Genomic DNA, 18,066 nt, shown 5'->3' with positions numbered 1-18,066 from the left:
AGACATCACAATTGCTGTATGTATATAGGTGAACGTATGACCAATGTGATTCTGCAATCTGTACAATCAGAAAAATGAGAAATTATACCCCAGTTGATTCAAATGTATGAATTGCCAAGATCATTGTAATGTCATGTGTAGCTAATAAAAAAAAAAGAAATTAGGGAACTAAGGCACAGAGAAGTCAAACTCTTGCCTATAAATAACTGCAACTAGTCGGTGGCAGAATAGGCTTTTAGCTGAGGTGAGATGAGCTCCAGGTTTTCATTTAAAGCATGTTTTTGCTTTCCAACCCAACTGGCAGCCCAGTTCTAATTCTTTTAACTTACTGCTGTGTGACCATAGGTGATTTACATAACTTCTCTGGGTTTCAATTCCCGTACCTGGATGGTATTAAGAGGATTAAATGAGATAATCTATGCCAGGCTTCCCACGTGGTATTTGAATGTACCATTTCTTAGGATAGCTATTCGGTATTCTTATGGTTAATATGAATTAAAAATTAGCTAAGATCTTTGAGTCTTGACACTTTTCTTTTTCCTTTGTGGTTCTCTTGAGTGACTCTCAATCAATGTTCTATCTTCCTCCCCACCCCCGGGGTTAGACTATAGCGGATGCCCTGTTGCCCCACCGCACCAGAACCTGCATCCCCTCCACCAGCGCCACATCACCGTGCCTACCAGCATCCCCCAGCAACAGGTGTTTGCCCTGGCAGAACCCAAGAGAAAGCCTTCCCTCTTCTGGCATACCTTCCATAAACTCGCCCCTTTCAGGAAGTGAGCAACAGGCCCATACTTCCCCCGAGGGACTGTGAAGAGGAGAACCATGCTCATTTCTTTTGTGTGAAATCCAGGGAAATTCACTTCAGAGATCCTGCTGCTTTCGTGGAAAGGAGGAGAAGGTCATGACACATAGCGCTGCCCTGCATGAGAAGCCCCAAGGGGCACTCTGAGGTGGCTGGGACTTTGGAACCAGGGTCAAGTTATACAGGAATGCTGCTGTGGTAGCTCCACAAGCCCCACTAGTGATGTGGACACTCCTGCAGTTTCAGAGCACCGAGAGCTTTTCAGTGCTAAGGAAATGACTCAATTAGAGGATTGAGTCTGCATTTGATTTTGAAGAGAATCAACGATGGGGAGTAGCTATGATGCTGCCTCTCCCTACCATGTGTCTGGTCACACTTAGAAGGTGAGCTTTTACTCCCTCTGGTAGTATTAGGGGATCAACAGCTGCTTGGAGATGACCAGGGTGTTCCCTGGTGTCACCTGTGTCTGCACAGTTGCCAAATGCAGGCCTCATCTTGCAAGGTGCCTCTTCTTCAAGCTAGTCGGGAAAATTACATCCGTCTCCTGGCAGCACAGCTTGAGATGTGGGGACAATGAGGCATCCTCCAGGTCATGCTACTTTCAAGGCCAGCTTGTTTGTCCTTGGCAAGTCGGATCCTCACCTGCCTGTGTGCCTTGTGTAACTCCCTGAGCAGAAATCACATCTCACTTATTCATCCTAACCAAGAAACAGCATTCGAACAACTGTTTGCAATATAAAAGCTTATTTACTTAATTTTTTAATGACACGAGAATGCACCAGTTGGAAAGCATTCTTTAAAACATCCTGCGCATCTTCCAACAGTTGTCTCCGATGTCTTCATCAGTAAAATCGCAACTCGGAAGAACCCATGAAGAAAACACAGGGCAGAACAATCCTGCTTCTCTGGGGTTTAAAGCTGCCTTTGTTCTATAAACTCAAAACAGTGGAGATTCATTGCCTGTGCAAGACCCCTTAGCAAAATATCTAGGCTCAAAGATAGGAGTCTTTTTTTAATGGAGGCCACACAGGTTGATGCCTGCAGATAATAATCTCCTTTTCTTTGCCTATACTGAGAAGTATGATGAAAGTAACTTTTAAATAGTCTGGAGAAGACAGGCTCTGCACTCAGTGTGCTAACTAGGGGATATTGTGTCACATAGTTTGTGGATTTCTGTTTGAGAAGCTCATTTTTTTGTATGCTATTCTTGCAAAGTTTCTTCCCCCAAGTTTCTTCAGACCCAAGCTTGAGAATAAACAAGTCTACAAAGTTAAAGAGGAAGATGTTAACTTTAAGGATGTAGTTCCTTCCTTCTCCCCTGCCTTGCCATATGCAGAGTTATTCATGCATCAAGAAAACATAACTCTGGACCTCTCTGCTGGGCCCTTAGGGCATTTTGTGACTATTCAAATGCCTGCTTACATTGGCTTGCTGAGAGTTTGCCTTGCCCTGTGGTTTACAGCCTCAGGGTTGCTTCTTTCTCACCATAGGTCCCTTGACAGAAGAGGTGCTATGGCTTCATGCATTGGTTGTGTTTATATGTGTGTGTCCATGAATAACTGTTTCAACCTCAGTTGCATTTATATAACTGACATTTTTACTAACAAAATGTTATGATATATTTTGAAAACTACTTTTCTGTGCTAAATAGAGTTGTTTGTATGTACAGCAATTTTGAATAGGTTTTTGTTGTTTTTAATGTAATATAAGAGAATTGCTTTAAGGTAGTAAAGAATATCATTTACTTATGTTACATTTTCAGTGAGGATTCATTCGAGTAAGGAGTCAGAGGGCTTCCATTTGCTAGTATTGGCCAATTAGCAGTGAGCAAAGGCTTTAAGGTTTTGTGACCAGTCTTAACATGTTTCCCAGCTGAGTCCTAACTTCCAGTTCCCATCTACCTCCATGGACTCCCTAACAGAGAATCCTGAACACCAGGACATGTTTTGATTAAGTCAGGGTCAGTTCAAGACCTGGGATTGTGAGAATCAGTTTTATAAAGCGTGATGGTCATTTGATGATGTCATTTGATTATATACCTGGCCTGGGTGGATTCTACTTGGATTCTGAGGTGATTTTGAAAACTGCTAACATATATATTTTTTTAAAGGCTAGAACATCCTTTGACTTCTTAAATATGTCTAGCTTGGGTTTTACTACTAAAAGAACAGAAGGCCTCAGGTATTCTTGTTTTCAGCTTGCCATACTTCCTTTTTGATTTAAGTCATGTTCTACTTGGAGAGAAAAAAAGAGGCAACAAAAAGCCCCTGCCTATGTGAATTTTATTGGGAAACCCCACCTCCACCCACTGCCCAATCTCTCTATCTTCTCCACCCCCAACCCTGGGTGGGCCTTTTTATTTTTTGGCCTTATAAATATGTACAATTTTTATGATTTTATGTACCAGTTTAAAAAATAAACTTAAATTTCTTTTAAAAGTCAGGCTTTGATGACTTCACTGGATGACAACATTTGGATGAATTTCATTAGTGTATCACAATTTGCTAACTCGGTGAAAGACAGTTGAAATGGCCGTGAGCAGCTTTCTCAGTTTTGATATACCTAAATGGATGAGAACCCTGCAGTGAATTGTAAGCAATTCTAAACAATATTTGAAAAGTCCTAGAGAAGGAACATTCTTGGTCTTTGGCCTGCTAACAAGGAAGAGGGTAACAAGCAGTTTGCCAGCACTGTCAAGGGATACTGTGCCCATGGTTTGTTTTCAGTAAATCTGGGTTTTGTCTCCGGTTGGTAGATATGATTTTGTTATTGAAAACATATCACCACCATCAATGCCATATCCAAATATTGTACCCTTTTATACCTAATCTATTTGAAGACTAATGCCACATCCTATGTTGTTATTGTATAGCAAAAGTGTTTTATTTCAAAATTTACTTCACAATTGAAATCTTTTGTAAAAACCAGGTGATTCAGCATCTGGCCAGGTAGAAATCTCTGCATGCCTAAATTGCTGATATTCCTGAATACAAATCAACCTACTTTCCTAGTAAGAATAGAAGAGCCTGATTGCCCAGAGCTGGGGGAGTATACTGCATTATTCTTGCATGAAGGAGAGGAAAACCAGTGAAGTGTCTGTAAAAGGACAGTGCCAACAAGTGTGAATAAACATCTTTTCAATGAATGGCTTACAGACCAGGGATGTTGGACCCAACTTATAGATTAAACTGCTAGCAAAGTTTTCCCTGTAATATGCTTCACCTAACTATTAGCAACTATTCTTGCTAATCTTGTTTATTTTCAGGATGTAATGCAAATGGAGTACAAAAAATTTGGGGAAAAAGTGGAAATTTTTAGCTGGTCTTGGAAGGATTTAAAAAAAAACAACAGAAGCTTAAATGTTTCATGTAAATTTACCTAGTAGAACATACTTTTTATTACTGCTTTTAGTTATCACATTGGCATTGTCATTTGTATTTAGAAAATACTTTAAACCAACTCTGTAATTTAATAATTAGTCTTTTTGTACATAATAGAACCCATTGTGTATGACTTGCTTACCCACTTTGCAAGGCTTTGGTAATTTTTAACTCATCCATATAAAGATGATGTTGTCTGTATAAGTCAGTGATGCTTCCAAACTGGTGGATTAGCTTTGACAGCTAAAGTCTGGTCTACAAGAATACTGTAACTTGATATGTATTTTTGTTGAAATTCTTTTTGTAAAAGAAAAAATTATTTACAATGTTATTTGAATGATTTATTGTAAATGCTGTGAATCTATATTTGTTGTTTTGTATCTGTATATTAAAATTAATTTCCCAAACTGGTCTTAGTAATTCATTTGAGTAGTAAAATAAGATGATGCTCTGTTTAAAAAGAAGAAAGAGGCCATGAATGCCAGGAGTCTGAGATGGGAAGACCCTTTTCTGTCCTCATTTCTTCTGGCAACAACTCATTAATCAACCAGATCAAACCTCTGGGGAGGTGTAAGAGAAAGAAGGCTCTGAGGGGAACCACGAGGGGCCACTTGACTGAAAAAGCCACAAACCAATGGAATCAGACTGATGTAAGCAGAATAGGAAATAGGAAGTCCTAGTTTGCTTTTGCTTTTTGGTTTTGGGAGCTGCACCCAAGGCCTCCCGCATGCTCTTCGCAAGCTGCGCTCCCAGCCTGGAAGTCCTGGTTTGTTGTAGCAGCTTTTTCAAGGGATGGAGAATGGGTGGCCCAAATGTTCCCCCTTGCAACAGCTACAAGGCAAGATCCCTCCACTAGGAGGTGACTTGGGGTCCCAGGATAACCCTTTGAATGTGGGGTGGATACGAATTTCCTTATCTAATTAACAGCTCAGAAAAACCAAGTAAATAGCCCATTGTTTGCTGTGACTAATCAGAAAAGGGTTCCTAAGAAAGCTGCCAAGTGCTTCTTGCTGGTTGTTTACTCCTAGGTCCACCTACTTCAGAGTTAGCTGCTGGCTAAGGGAAGGCTGTGGGTGGGTGGGAAGCAGGGTGGTCTACAATGGTACCATACATAGGAATGGAAATAATTGAAGGACAACGGCATGAATTCACATGTATCAGCTGCCTGCTCTATGCACTGGGGAGCTAGAATGTGTGAATCTTCTGAAGGAGCTTGTGGGGTCAAAGGGGAGCATAAATAGGGAACTAAGCAACACCAGAGCTGCATAGCTGTTACTCAGCCATGAGAGTGGAGTCCTCTTCCAAGGTGAGTATCTTGCGAGGGGCATCACACACTGGTGGGGGAAAGGGTGTGAGCTCCCCTGGGTTAACCATGTCAGACAGGAGCAGAAATGGAGCTGAGACCATGGTCTCAGTGTGACCAGAATGGTAAGCTGAAGTTGGATGGCCAAGGCCCTGTGGCCCATGGTGGCATTTGTGATTTCCTAATGTGATCACACAGTTTAAGGGAGGTTGCAACAAAGATGTCCTATTTAGGAGCTGGCTGGGTTGCAGTGAAAAAGGGCAGATGTTAAACCAGAGGCAGAGGGATTTCATGGGAGACAGTTGCTCAGGCATAAGAACAAGGCAGGAGAGCAGGAGGTGGATGTGCAGGCTACTTGGTGGCCCTGGCAGCTCTCATAGGAAAGATGGAAGGACTCTGGTCAAGCCTGATGTGATGAGTGACTGGGAGTGCCATATACGGAGACTGAAGAGTGGCTTGGTAGTGGGACCTGGAGACTCATCCTTGCATTGCTAACCATCTGGCTTATCCTGTCAGCAAATGTAGCATGGATCTCAGGAGAGAGGTCAGGCTGGAAATAGGTTGGGGAATGGAGGAATCAGAGCAGGGTGGGCCACACACAGCCCTGAAGTCTTGTGTGGCCAGAGGATCCCTCTGGCAGCTAGACATTGCTGTTTGGAGCCCACCACATGAAGGGACATCAAGTATCTGGGTGTAGCAGTTAAGAGATGAGTGTAAGCCGTCGGGTGGCCAAGAAGCCAAGTCCAGGTAATGTATACCTGCAAATCCAGTTCCATCCCCCGGGACCTTATGTTAGTTTGCTGTACTGATGAGGAATGGAATCATTTGGAGAGGAGGGTTGGGGTGTTGCAAGCCCCTAAAAAGTGAGGCTTGTCCTCACTGGCATACATCCCCCAATGTGGCCTCTGCATTCAAGCCTCCTGCACCTCCCAGAAACAGACTTGGGGAATTTTGTCCTCCTGAAACTGTTTTAGATAAATGTTCATGGGCAGACTTAGAAGAAATGAAGAGTCAAACGGCAAGACATTGAAGAAAAGGTCACACCATGTTTTTCTCAGCTGCAGGTAGAGAAGTGTGTATGAAGGCAATGAACTCTGAATCCTTAGCTACCCAAAGACCTAACAGCAAAAGAAATTTGACCATAGTAGTCCTGGCTCAGGATCCAGCTGAGACCCGGTCACTGTTACAGTCTTAATTCTTGTCCTGTTGATTCACAATGGACCTTAGGTCCACTGAGAAGTTGCTTAGGAAAAGCCTGAACATCATTTTAAGGAAAGAAACCTGACATGGAGATTCCTTCCTTCGGATTCCACGTGGAGGAACACCTTGTTTTATTAAAATGGTGGGAGAAGGGAGTTTTCTGCACTAGCGAGTGCTAGTAGCTAAAGCTACCTTTCTCAAGCCTTGCCGTGAATTTTGAAGCTCTTCCAAGACATCTTGTGCCTTCCTCCATCCCCTCCCCTTCCTGCTATTTTGCAGTTATGTCCACTAGGGAATTGTATGGCAGGAAGATGTGATTTTCTTTAGTTTGCCCTGGATTCCTGATTTGCACAGCACCTGGGTCCAGCCCGCAGCCCTAGGGTTCAGGTAAGCACATGGGGAGGGGATTTCTTCACCTTCAGGTTAAGGCTTCTGGTCCTAAACAGCTGTTGTAATGTCAGCGAGAGTTAATCTGGCCTCATTTGCAAAATAGATGTCTTACAGAGTTTCCGATAGTAGGAAGGGGAATGGGATGTTTCAAAATTCATTCTTAAGATGGTAAATAAGGGCTGGGGCTATAACTCAGTGGCAGAGCACTTGCCTAGCATGTATGAGGTACTGGGTTCAATCCTTAGCACCACATAAAAATAAATAAAGCCATTATGTCCACCTACAACTACCAAAAAAAAAAAAAAATTTTAAGAGAGTAAATAGAAGAGAAAAGCAGATCTTGAAAAAATTTTAGAACTCTGCAAACCAGCTGAGAGAAAAGAGAAAAACCATATAATAATGTTCATAAAAATAACTGACCTTTCAGGAGAGCTTTCTAGAGAAGATTGCAGGCTAATTAACACAAATATTAATGTGTACATTTTTATATTTATGGCTATGCTAGTGTAGTAAATATTCTCAATATATGTTGAAGAGAAAATATAAGATGTACAATGCACAGAACACATGGAAGAAAATACAGTCAATAGAGGCAACTTTGAGATATTTAGATTCTTGGGCTGCCAAATGTGGGAGGGATGTCGGGGTGTTAGTTCATCTCTCACATTTTATGCACAAGGAGGCTGAGATTCTGGAAGCAGGGGCTTGGAAACCCAGTAAAAACCACTCAGCTGGTTTCTGGCAGGCAGATGTGTATTAAGTCAGCCTTTGGGGAGAATAGGATTTTTCTTTTTAAAGTGTAAAAGAGTAGTATTTATTCAAGTGAGAAGAAAAGAGACAGAGCTCCCAAAACGCAAGTAGGGGCCCAAGAGAGGCTTCCCAGAAATAAGAATCTTGAAGAGTAAAAACCCTTAACCTTGGCTGTGAGTTAGAGAAAATTAGTCAGAAAGGCCACTGGATAACCCTGTGTCAAGAGACTCAATAGTGAGAGAGAAATATAGGTAATAGAAGAAGAGACCCAAAAGTAAGACATTAAGTCAGAACCTACTTTATTTGGGACTAAAAACAAGTAATCCCAAGTCACTTGTAGTCCCTTCCATGTCAGAATACCAGGTCCAGATCACAGCATTCAGCAGGTGGCTGCACTATGGCTTGATGCTTTCAGGTTGCTCACCTTCATCTCAGGCAGTGGCTATGCCTGAGGGTCTGTGTGCCACGTGTCCTCAGCCACTCTGAGCCTTGGTCTGACTGTGGGTGTACACAAGCCCTCCTCGCTTCTGATGAGAGGCCAGACCTTGGGCAGCTGACACTTTGCCTTAGTCAGCATGTGGGCTTAGTTGTCATGTCAAAGATGGGTTGTAAGTGCAAGACTCATGCACAGAATCTAGGATTCTTCCTATGCCTAAACTGTTTCCCTCCTTGAGGAGTCCACCATGGCCCACCACCCTGTGTGCACCCATCACAGGAAAAGGAAAAGAACCCAAGGAATGACACACCCCTTCCCCTTTCTATAGTCCACAATTGCACACATCATTTTGCCATTCCCATTGGCCAGAATCTGGTTTCATGGTCAAATCCAAGGAGGAAGGGAGGCTGGGAAGTGCAGTCTATTGGGGGCAGCCAGGAGCCCAGCTGAAATTGCTATTGCCTGTAAGAAAGTGAGAGGGATGTTGGAGATAGCCAGCCATCTCCACCCAAAGACTGACAGAGCTCAGATTTAACACCCAGACCTCTCTTTAAGGGTTGAAGGGTTGTGGAGACACAGTTGGAACTAAGATAATATTTAATTCATTCACTCATTCTACAAATATTTGATGGTGGGGTATCAAAAATAATGAAATGAAAAGATGGAGTCACTACCTTCAAAAAGTATTAAACTTGATTGGTGGTTACTGATTGGTAACCACCTAGGTGAGGTATGGAGAGCATGTGAGGTGTAGGGGTGCAGCAAGAGGAGAGAGAGAGAGTGTGAAGCTGCTCACAGGGAAAGATTGGAGACTTAGAAGGGGTCCTACCCCCAGTGCCTTCTGGAGAAAGTCCAGACAGGAGTTCAAAGCTGAGGTGATCACTGAGGTTGAACTAATGAAGCTGAGCATTCAACCCATAGTTTTGTGAGAGGCACAGATGCCATTTTTTTTCAAAATAACATTAATAAAATTTCTGCTATATATACTTTTTTTGTGTGCAAACCCTCAATGTTCTACATCAAAGCGCAAGCCCTCATCTAAATTTTATTATACTACCACAACTTTTTTCATTGGTTATTTGGGAGCAAAGTGTGTTCAATTAAAAATATCCATTGAAGATTGTCTGTGTGCTAAGCACAGAGCATAAGCAAGTTAGATATTTTCTGCCTTAGTCAGCATGTGGGCTTGGTTGTCACCAACTATGCAAAACTCAGAAGAATTATAGAAGGACAAATATTTACTTTTATGTTAATTCTTCTCTAGCTGGTAAACAAAATGGAGTTTTTCTCACTTGACACCTTCATGATCTTGTGATCTTTTCTGCACTGGAGTGATAGAACATACCAGAACCTATGGAACACTGTGAAGGCAATTCTAACAGGGAAATTTATAACTATGAGTGGAATAACTTGTAATGCACAAACTCCCAACAAAGCCTGGTGACTGGAATTAAGATTTGACCACTATTATCAGTCACTTCTGAGTTACACAAAAGATGCAGGTGCAGGTTATTCATGGATTTGGCTCTAAGGAAACACAAGTCAGTTTCCAGAAATGCCATAAGTTTGTGACTTCAAAGGGAAACATCTGTATTTCCTTTTCCAAAAAATACTCTTAGCCTTAGGCTGAGCCCTGTGATCCTTAGAGACTTCCACAAGATGGCGGTATAGTCTTTTGTTTGGCAGAAGCTAGTTTTTTGTTTTTTTTTTTTTTAATTTTTTTTTCTTAGCATTTTTTTTATTAATTTTTATTGTTGGTTGTTCAAAACATTACATAGTTCTTGGTATATCATATTTCACACTTTGATTCAAGTGGGATATGAACTCCCATTTTTACCCCGTATGAAGCTAGTTATTTTGAATGACTGAATCCAAGCATCTTTATTTTAAAAATACTTACCTAGAAATATGTGTGTAATGCTATAAAAAGTTTTTAAACAGGAAAATATCCCATAACCCCACCATTTCTAGAAAAATGTTTACTTTTAGTTTAAATAAAAACATCTACCTTTAGTTTACCAATATGCATTTATTGGTTTATACCATTCTATTTCCTACATCACCTTCTGTTTCTACATGTTATTTAGTGTGCACCTTTTAACCATTGTAGATAAGGCTTTGGTCATCTCTGTGTTTGGCACACAAATCTTGGATCATGATGAAGAATTCTAGAGATGGGTCACAGATAGGGGTGTCTTTTGCTTTATACCTTTCCAAAAGGTTGGGCAGATCTACATTGCTGACAGCAGCACATGAAGATCTGAGTTATGACCAGCTGTACTAACCTATGTGTTCATTTTGCTTCAAGTCCTAAAATACCTACCATGATAATATTTGTTTCATTTGATAAGTATTTGTTTCAAGTTTAATACTGAGTACTGAAAATATAACGATGTGGGAAATCCTGTCAGGTGGGGAGCCAGAATTTTAATCCTACAGTTATGTCATCAAATGTAAAACCCCTACCATGATAGGTACCATGGAAGAGAGGCACATGAAACTATATGCACTTTCCTGTGGAGGTTGGATTTTGTCAGGAGTCCCATGAATTTGAGTATCCATCCACATTACTGCAGGCGCTTATATAATCTGTTCCCTTTGTTTGGAACACTCTTCCTAGTTATCTCTTCCTCCCTTGTTCACAATTCAGCCCCTTGAGGTTTCTTTGTCTTTGCTCCTGATGAGGTTCTAAAGCAAATCAAAGATCTGGGGTGGAGGGGGAGGGACACCATTTATACAGAAAAGGACTTGAAAATGCACTTCTCCCAAATTGTGTGACCTTTGTGTGTGTGTGTGTGCGCATGCATGCGCACATACACACATATGCGTGTGAGCAGATCCTTCATGGATCTACATTCAAAGAATATATTTAATCACAGTATGACTACTTGGAATGCTTTACTTTTTTCCTTTTTCTTTGAGACAGGATCTCACTAAAGTGCTTAGTGAAAAACCTCACTAAATTGCTAAGGTTGGCCTCAAACTGGGATCCTCTTGCCTCAGGATCCTCAGTTGTTGGGATTATAGGCATGATCCATTGTATCCACCTAATTTTTTAATTTAGTATGTTATTGTGGTAAAATATATGTTAACATAAAATTTATCACGTTAATCATTTTAAGTGCACGATTTAGTGGTATTAATCCATGTGGCATTATCATACAACCATCACCTCATCCATCTCTAGAACTTTTTCATCTTTTCAAAGTGAAACTCTGTACCCATTAGATACAAGTTCCTGATTAACCCTAATTTCCCCAATCCCTGGAAACCCCTGCCCTCCTTTCTCTACGTGCTTTACTATTTTAGATGCCTCCTAAGAGTGGCTCATACAGAAATTTGTTTGGCTAGCTTGTTTTTGCATAGCATAATATTCTCAAGATTCATCCATGTTGTAGCATGGGTCAGAATCCCCTTCCTATTTAAGACTGAACATTATTTCATTGCAAGCACATACCACCTTTTGTGTGTCCATCTATCTACTGATGGGCATGATGGGTTTTCCCACTTTTTGGCTATTACAAACAACGGTATTCTAAACATGAGTTCTCAGTTCAAATCTCTGTTTTCAATTTATTCAGAAATATTCCCAGAAGTGAAATTGCTGGATCAGATAGATGGTAATTCTACGATTACTTTATTGTTTATAATGTGCTTTTTTCATGTACATTATGATCAAATTTGGGCTTTTCATCAGCCCTGTGAGTAAGCATTCTTCTCTGGCTCCAGGAAGTGGTTTTATAGATTGGATACAAAATGTCCCTCAGAGGTCATGTGTTGAAGGTTTGGTCCCCAATGCAGTGACGGTCAGAGGTGGGGCTTGCAGGAAGTGAATTGGATCACGAGGACTTTGATTTCATCAGTGGATAAATCCACTGGTGTACTCTTAGCTGATGGCATTGTTAGGAGGTAGTAGAAACTTCAGGAGGTGGGGCCTAATTGGAGGAGTAGGTCATGGGGGTGGGTGGGGGAGTGGTGGGGGCATGCCCTGGAAGGGTATTTCTTATCCAAGGCCCCTTTCTCTCTCTCTCCTTCCTGGTTACCTTGAGGTGAGCATGGCCTTCTGCCATGTTTCTGCCTTGCCACAGCAGTGAAGCCAGGTTATCTTAGACTGAGGACTCTGAAACCATGAGTCAAACAACCTTTCTTCGTTAAGTTGGTTTTCTCAGGTATTTTGTCACAGTGACAAAATTGAAAAGATAAATAAAAGAGTATCCTGATCTCAAACTTGGCTTCCTCATTTATCATCACCATTAAGAATGATCCTAATTACTTATGTTACCTCCTAAAGACAATGTTTTCCTTATTGCAACCACTGTGGTCAGCTCCCAGCTTTCTACTCTCATCTGCCCTGACCATACTGTCCCTCGTCTGAGTAAGGATGGGCCCATTTCCCACTGCAAAGGAGCAGAGTCTGTGTTCACAGCACCAGTGACAAAGGTTTCTCCTTTCTCTTTCTGTTTCTGTCTTCTAGCTCAGACTCTGTCATCTGGACCATGAGGATCTGGTGGTTCCTGCTTGCCATGGGAGTCTATACAGGGAGCATAAACTCACAGGACACGTGCAGGCAAGGGCACCCTGGCATCCCAGGGAATCCTGGTCACAATGGCCTGCCTGGGAGAGATGGAAGAGATGGAGCAAAGGGTGAAAAGGGGAATGCAGGTACTCACCACTTGGTGGCTTTCTGCTGTCCTCCATTGATGCCGTCAACCCCTTATCACATCTGTTTATTCTCTGTGTGGTTTCCCAGTCACCCACTGAACCCTCATCATTCACATGTCAAACACTTATCAAGAACCCGCTCATATCAGATTTTGCACTGGGTGCTGGAATGGAGTGAGGACTGGACTGACATGACCCTGCCCTCACGGGCTTCTCCTCCACTGGGGATACTGTTTGAAGTTAGGCACAGTAAGACATTAATAATAGCTGATGATAAAATATAACATTTGTAACACTATACTGGGATAAAATTGCCAGCATCACTACTCTTGCCCTTGGAGGACATAAAATAAGGGTTACTTAAATACAAGAACTGTGATCCTGAGACAGTCTATCTAATAACTTAGATGGCCACTAAGTGACTAATAGGCAGGAAGCACACACAGGGTAGAAAAAGGGATGATTCACATTCTGACCAGGATAGAGTGGATAATGTGAGAATCCATCCTGCTACCCAATATGTCATGCAACTTAAAGCTACACATTGCTTATTTTTATATGGAGGCCTGACAATCTATTAAGTGGGCGGGGTGAGGCTGAAGTTTACCAGGAGGCAACTTTATTCCTTTCCAACCACCACCATGCAAACATACTCTGTGAAGTCTTCTCTTGAATAATATCTCTGGAAAATCCATGCTGTTTTAGTCACATTTAGTTATTAGACCTGTCTCATTTCTGGGTAGTAGAAAGTCCAGTGCAAGTTAATAGGAAAACTTAAGTCTTAATGAACCCAAGTATTTTATCCTCCCAGTGGACCACAATGGTGTGTTTGTTTTATTTTTTAAAATATGGGGTTTGAATTTTTATTTTAGAATATTTTACATACACAAAACAGATGGATGATACATAAGAAGGAATAAGGTAAAACATACAACCAATACAAGTTTCTTTCTTCCCTATTGAATCTCTTGCATTTTTTCTTCAGTTGTATCCATTCTTTCTAGTTTTACGTTTCTTAGAAGTATATGTTTTATATATTTTCCATATATATATATTGCATATAACTTTATTTCTTAGAAAAATATTTAATCATATTGCTCACACTAACAATTCACATATTCTTCATCTTTTCCTTTTAAATTGTTTGTATGCTTTATAATGAATGCATGTTTAGTACATGACCTGTCCACAATTCAGATGCACGTAAATGTGCATTGGTGAGGTCCACATTCATGCTTTGTTACTTGAGGTTGTGTGATTAAGAAAGCTTAGAGGTCACTGCTGGAGAGATTGCAAGAATTGAGAATTAAGCAGGGAAACAAAAGAGAAAGACTTATGGCTGGAGAGGGAGAAGAGGAGAACAGGAAAGGAATTATTAATGTAAGGATGATTCCCACTTGGAGGTCCCACAGTACCCAGGGCTTGCTTGGGAACATTGGCTCTGAGCTGCTTGGAGTCCCTCAGTGACCACAATTATGAACATCAGTGTCTCCAGCCACACATTTCTTTCTCAACCTTCTTTGTTGCTCATGTGTGGCACATCTTACAAGTGGATGCTTGGGAAGTGACCTGATTCATTATATAACTCACTCATCTAACACAGATAAGAGGCCCAGGTGCTCACTCATGCCTGCCTCTCTCCACCCAAGGAGGGAGTGCCCATTGGGGCTAGTCACCCCCAGCACTCTCCTCCGTACACCACCCATGGAGGCCAGTGGCCAGAAAAATCAGATTTGGAATTTCAACTCTTCTGTTTTCTTCTTTTCCACCTAGGAGAACCAGGACATCCTGGTGGCCCAGGGAAGGATGGAATGAGCGGGGAGAAAGGAGAACGAGGTCAGAAGCTGGCTTCCTATTTAACCATGCTCTAATGTGGAACTAACACGACTTCACCATAGCTATTATGTGCTTGCTACTATGGATAAGTCCTTATATGGCTCTGAGGATGTCCCAACAACAGAGGCCATTCAGTTCTTGCTCTCCAGAAGCCCATGACAAGCACAGGGATCCACAAGCTTTTTGTGTAAAAGGCCAGATAATAAAATATTTTCAGCTCTGCATCGTGTCTATTAAACTGTGCCATTGTCGTGAAAAGCAGCCATAGATGCTACATAAATAAATGTGGCTGTGTTTCAGTGAAGCTGTTGTGTATAAAGACTGAAATTTGAGCCCCTAGTTTTCACATATCACAGAATATTATATTTGAAAGCAGTATGGAGATTCCTGGGAAAGCTGGAAATGGAACCACCATTTGACCCAGCTATTCCCCTGCTCAGACTATTCCCTTAAGACTTTAAAAGAGCGTACTATAGGGATACTGCTACATCGATGTTCATAGCAGCACAATTCACAATAGCTAGACTGTGGAACCAACCTAGATGCCCTTCAATAGATGAATGGATAAAAAAAAAAAGTGGCATTTATACACAATGGAGTATTACTCAGCAATAAAAAATGACAAAATCATGGCATTTGCAGGGAGATGGATGGCATTAGAGCAGATTATGCTAAGTGAAGCTAGCCAATCACTAAAAAACAAATGCCAAATGTCTTCTTTGATATAAGGAGGGCAACTAAGAACAGAGCAGGGAGGAAGAGCATGAGAAGAAGATCACCATTAAACAGGGACGAGAGGTGGGAGGGAAAGGGAGAGAGAAGGGAAATTGCATGGAAATTGAAGGAGACCCTCATTGTTATACAAAATTACATATAAGAGGAAGTAAGGGGAAAGGAGAAAAAAATCAAGAGAGAGAAATGAATTACAGTAGATGGGGTAGAGAGAAAAGATGGGAGGGGAGGGGGGGGGATAGTAGGGGATAGGAAAGACAGCAGAATACAACAGACACTAGTATGGCAATATGTAAAAAAGTGGATGTGTAACCGATGTGATTCTGCAATCTGTATACGGGGTAAAAATGGGGGTTCATAATCCGCTTGAATCAAATGTATGAAATATGATGTCAAGAGCTTTGTAATGTTTTGAACAACCAATAATAATAAAAAAAGAATATTATATTTGACAATTTAAACACGTAAACCATTCTTAGCTTGTGGGCTGTTACAAAAACATAAGGACAGATTTGGCCAATGGGAGACAGTCTGATGAACCCTGACTTACTGAATAAGCACAAAGGAAGAAGAATTTGGACTCAGTGCATCTGGCCCCACTGCATGGAGAGGGTGGCCCTGGAATTGGGATGAATGCTGGCAGTTGGCTACCAATGGAGAGAAAGATGGTTCTCTGTATCTTGCTCTAAGTGCTTCTCATGTATGGACTCAGTGGCTACAAGAGCCCTGTGAACTTGGAAGCATTACTGTCCTGATTTCATAGATGAGAACAGAGGTGTAGGAGGTTTACTCATTGGCCTGACATCCCATGAGCACAAGGGATGGAGAGAGGATGGAGTCCTGGCATTGACCTCCAGAATCCATGCTTGCAACCACTATGTTCCATTTTGGGCAGAAGCAACTCAGAAGCACCAAGCATCTATAGAATAAAGAAAACCATAATACAACTGGTAGAATGAGCAGGCTGGGGCTGGACATTAGAGACGGATGAATGCCATACTCGAGACTTGACTTTGTGTCACAAGAAATTTCTTAGGGGGCATCACTTCACTAGGTCTGAGAAACTGTTAACTAAGTATCCTGAATCAATCTGCTGTCTGCAGTGCTGCCCTGCTCTGAAGAGTGTTTCTCTTAATGTTTGGCCTTGTTTCATGGTCAACATGGTGGACTTAGATGGTAAAGGGTTATCATTTCTCATTTAGGAGACAGGAGTCAAAAGGTGTTTTGTGTATGAGAGTGTACATGCATGTATGTGTGCACACATGCCTGTAATTTGGGAGTTAATTAATTTCTAAACCCTGAGAAGATACTGAACCTCAGCACTACTCCATCTCAATTAAATGTTCAATAACAGAAAAGCCAAAGTTGTTCACAAGGGAATATTTAACAAACCATTTCTTTTTTTCTCTTCCTCTATTCAGGAGCAGATGGAAAAGTTGAAGCAAAAGGCATCAAAGGTGATCAAGGCTCCAGAGGGTCCCCAGGGAAGCATGGGCCAAAGGGATCTGTTGGACCCATGGGAGAGAAAGGGCTCCAAGGAGAGACTGGCCCTAAGGGGCAGAAGGGGGATAAAGGTGAGGTGGGTCCCACTGGTCCAGAAGGTCTAACAGGCAATGATGGACCTTTGGGCCCCACTGGCTTACCTGGCCCTGTAGGTCCCATTGGCAAGCCGGGTCCCAGGGGAGAAGCTGGACCTATGGGACCCCAGGGAGAGCCAGGAGTCCGGGGAGTAAGAGGCTGGAAAGGGGATCGAGGAGAAAAAGGAAAAATGGGTGAGACTCCAGTCTTGCCAAAGAGTGCTTTCACTGTGGGTCTCACAGTGCTGAGCAAGTTTCCTCCTTCAGATGTACCCATTCAATTCGACAAGATCTTATATAACGAATTCAACCATTATAATGTAGCTACGGGGAAATTCACTTGCCACGTTGCTGGGGTCTATTACTTCACCTACCACATCACTGTTTTCTCCCGGAATGTGCAGGTATCTTTGGTCAAAAATGGGGTAAAAATACTGCATACCAAGGATGGTTATATGAGTTCTGAGGACCAGGCCTCCAATGGTATGGTCCTGGAGCTGAAGCTTGGGGATGAGGTGTGGATGCAGGTGACAGGAGGAGAGAGGTTCAATGGCTTGTTTGCAGATGAGGATGATGACACAACGTTCACAGGCTTCCTTCTCTTCAGCAGCTCATGACACAGAAGACTGTACATCTGCATCACCATTGGTCAGAATTAGCTTTTATAATTCCTTTGATTATTGTAATAATCTCTAAAAGGTGCAAATGGGAAAAATCACTTGTGAAAATGGTTCTGTGTCAATATTCCAAAGAGTAAATTTTTAAACAGTTGCCCTGTTTTGTTTTGTTTTTTTGTTTTTTTTTTTTTGCAGTACTAGGGATCGAACTCAAGGCCTTGTGGATACAAAGCAAGCAATCCACTCCTGAGATACATCTCCAGTCCCTGTTTAATATAATTTATTTAATGTTTTTCATCATTCCCATGATTGGGGGAACCCCTTGCGTGTTTCTGATAGGAAGAGTACTGCTACCACTCAGAGCTCTAAGGAGATGTA

At 41.7% G+C, this 18,066-nt stretch overlaps 2 protein-coding genes across 4 annotated transcripts in view; both read left to right on the top strand.

The window, feature by feature from the left end:
- Spata13 (spermatogenesis associated 13) overlaps positions 1 to 4,538 on the top strand; it is an 80,323-nt gene extending 75,785 nt beyond the window's left edge. Inside the window, exon 8 of one of the 2 annotated variants that reach the window (XM_076872134.2) lies at positions 854 to 4,538. In XM_076872134.2, the coding sequence (XP_076728249.1) occupies positions 854 to 915 (62 nt within the window). In that variant the 3' untranslated portion in view covers positions 916 to 4,538. Of the gene's footprint in view, positions 1 to 604 lie in introns of both variants that reach the window. The other variant, XM_077110675.1, reaches the window with a different exon arrangement.
- A 715-nt stretch (positions 4,539 to 5,253) lies between these two features.
- C1qtnf9 (C1q and TNF related 9) lies at positions 5,254 to 17,842 on the top strand. Of its 2 annotated transcripts, none has more exons than XM_076871932.2 (4): positions 5,254 to 5,491; positions 12,739 to 12,926; positions 14,700 to 14,762; positions 16,916 to 17,842. In XM_076871932.2, exons 2-4 carry the CDS (start codon positions 12,761 to 12,763, stop codon positions 17,686 to 17,688), a joined length of 1,002 nt encoding a protein of 333 aa, XP_076728047.2. In that variant the 5' UTR covers positions 5,254 to 5,491; positions 12,739 to 12,760; the 3' UTR covers positions 17,689 to 17,842. The 2 variants fall into 2 exon arrangements, with proteins under 2 accessions (XP_076728047.2, XP_076728046.2); XM_076871931.2 differs by lacking the exon at positions 5,254 to 5,491 and adding an exon at positions 6,968 to 7,075.
- Positions 17,843 to 18,066: the final 224 nt, after the last annotated feature.

This window comes from Callospermophilus lateralis, chromosome 12 (assembly GCF_048772815.1).
Source record: "Callospermophilus lateralis isolate mCalLat2 chromosome 12, mCalLat2.hap1, whole genome shotgun sequence".
In the NCBI taxonomy this organism is placed as follows: Eukaryota; Metazoa; Chordata; class Mammalia; order Rodentia; family Sciuridae; genus Callospermophilus; species Callospermophilus lateralis.
This window is presented reverse-complemented; position numbering and strand designations above follow the sequence as displayed.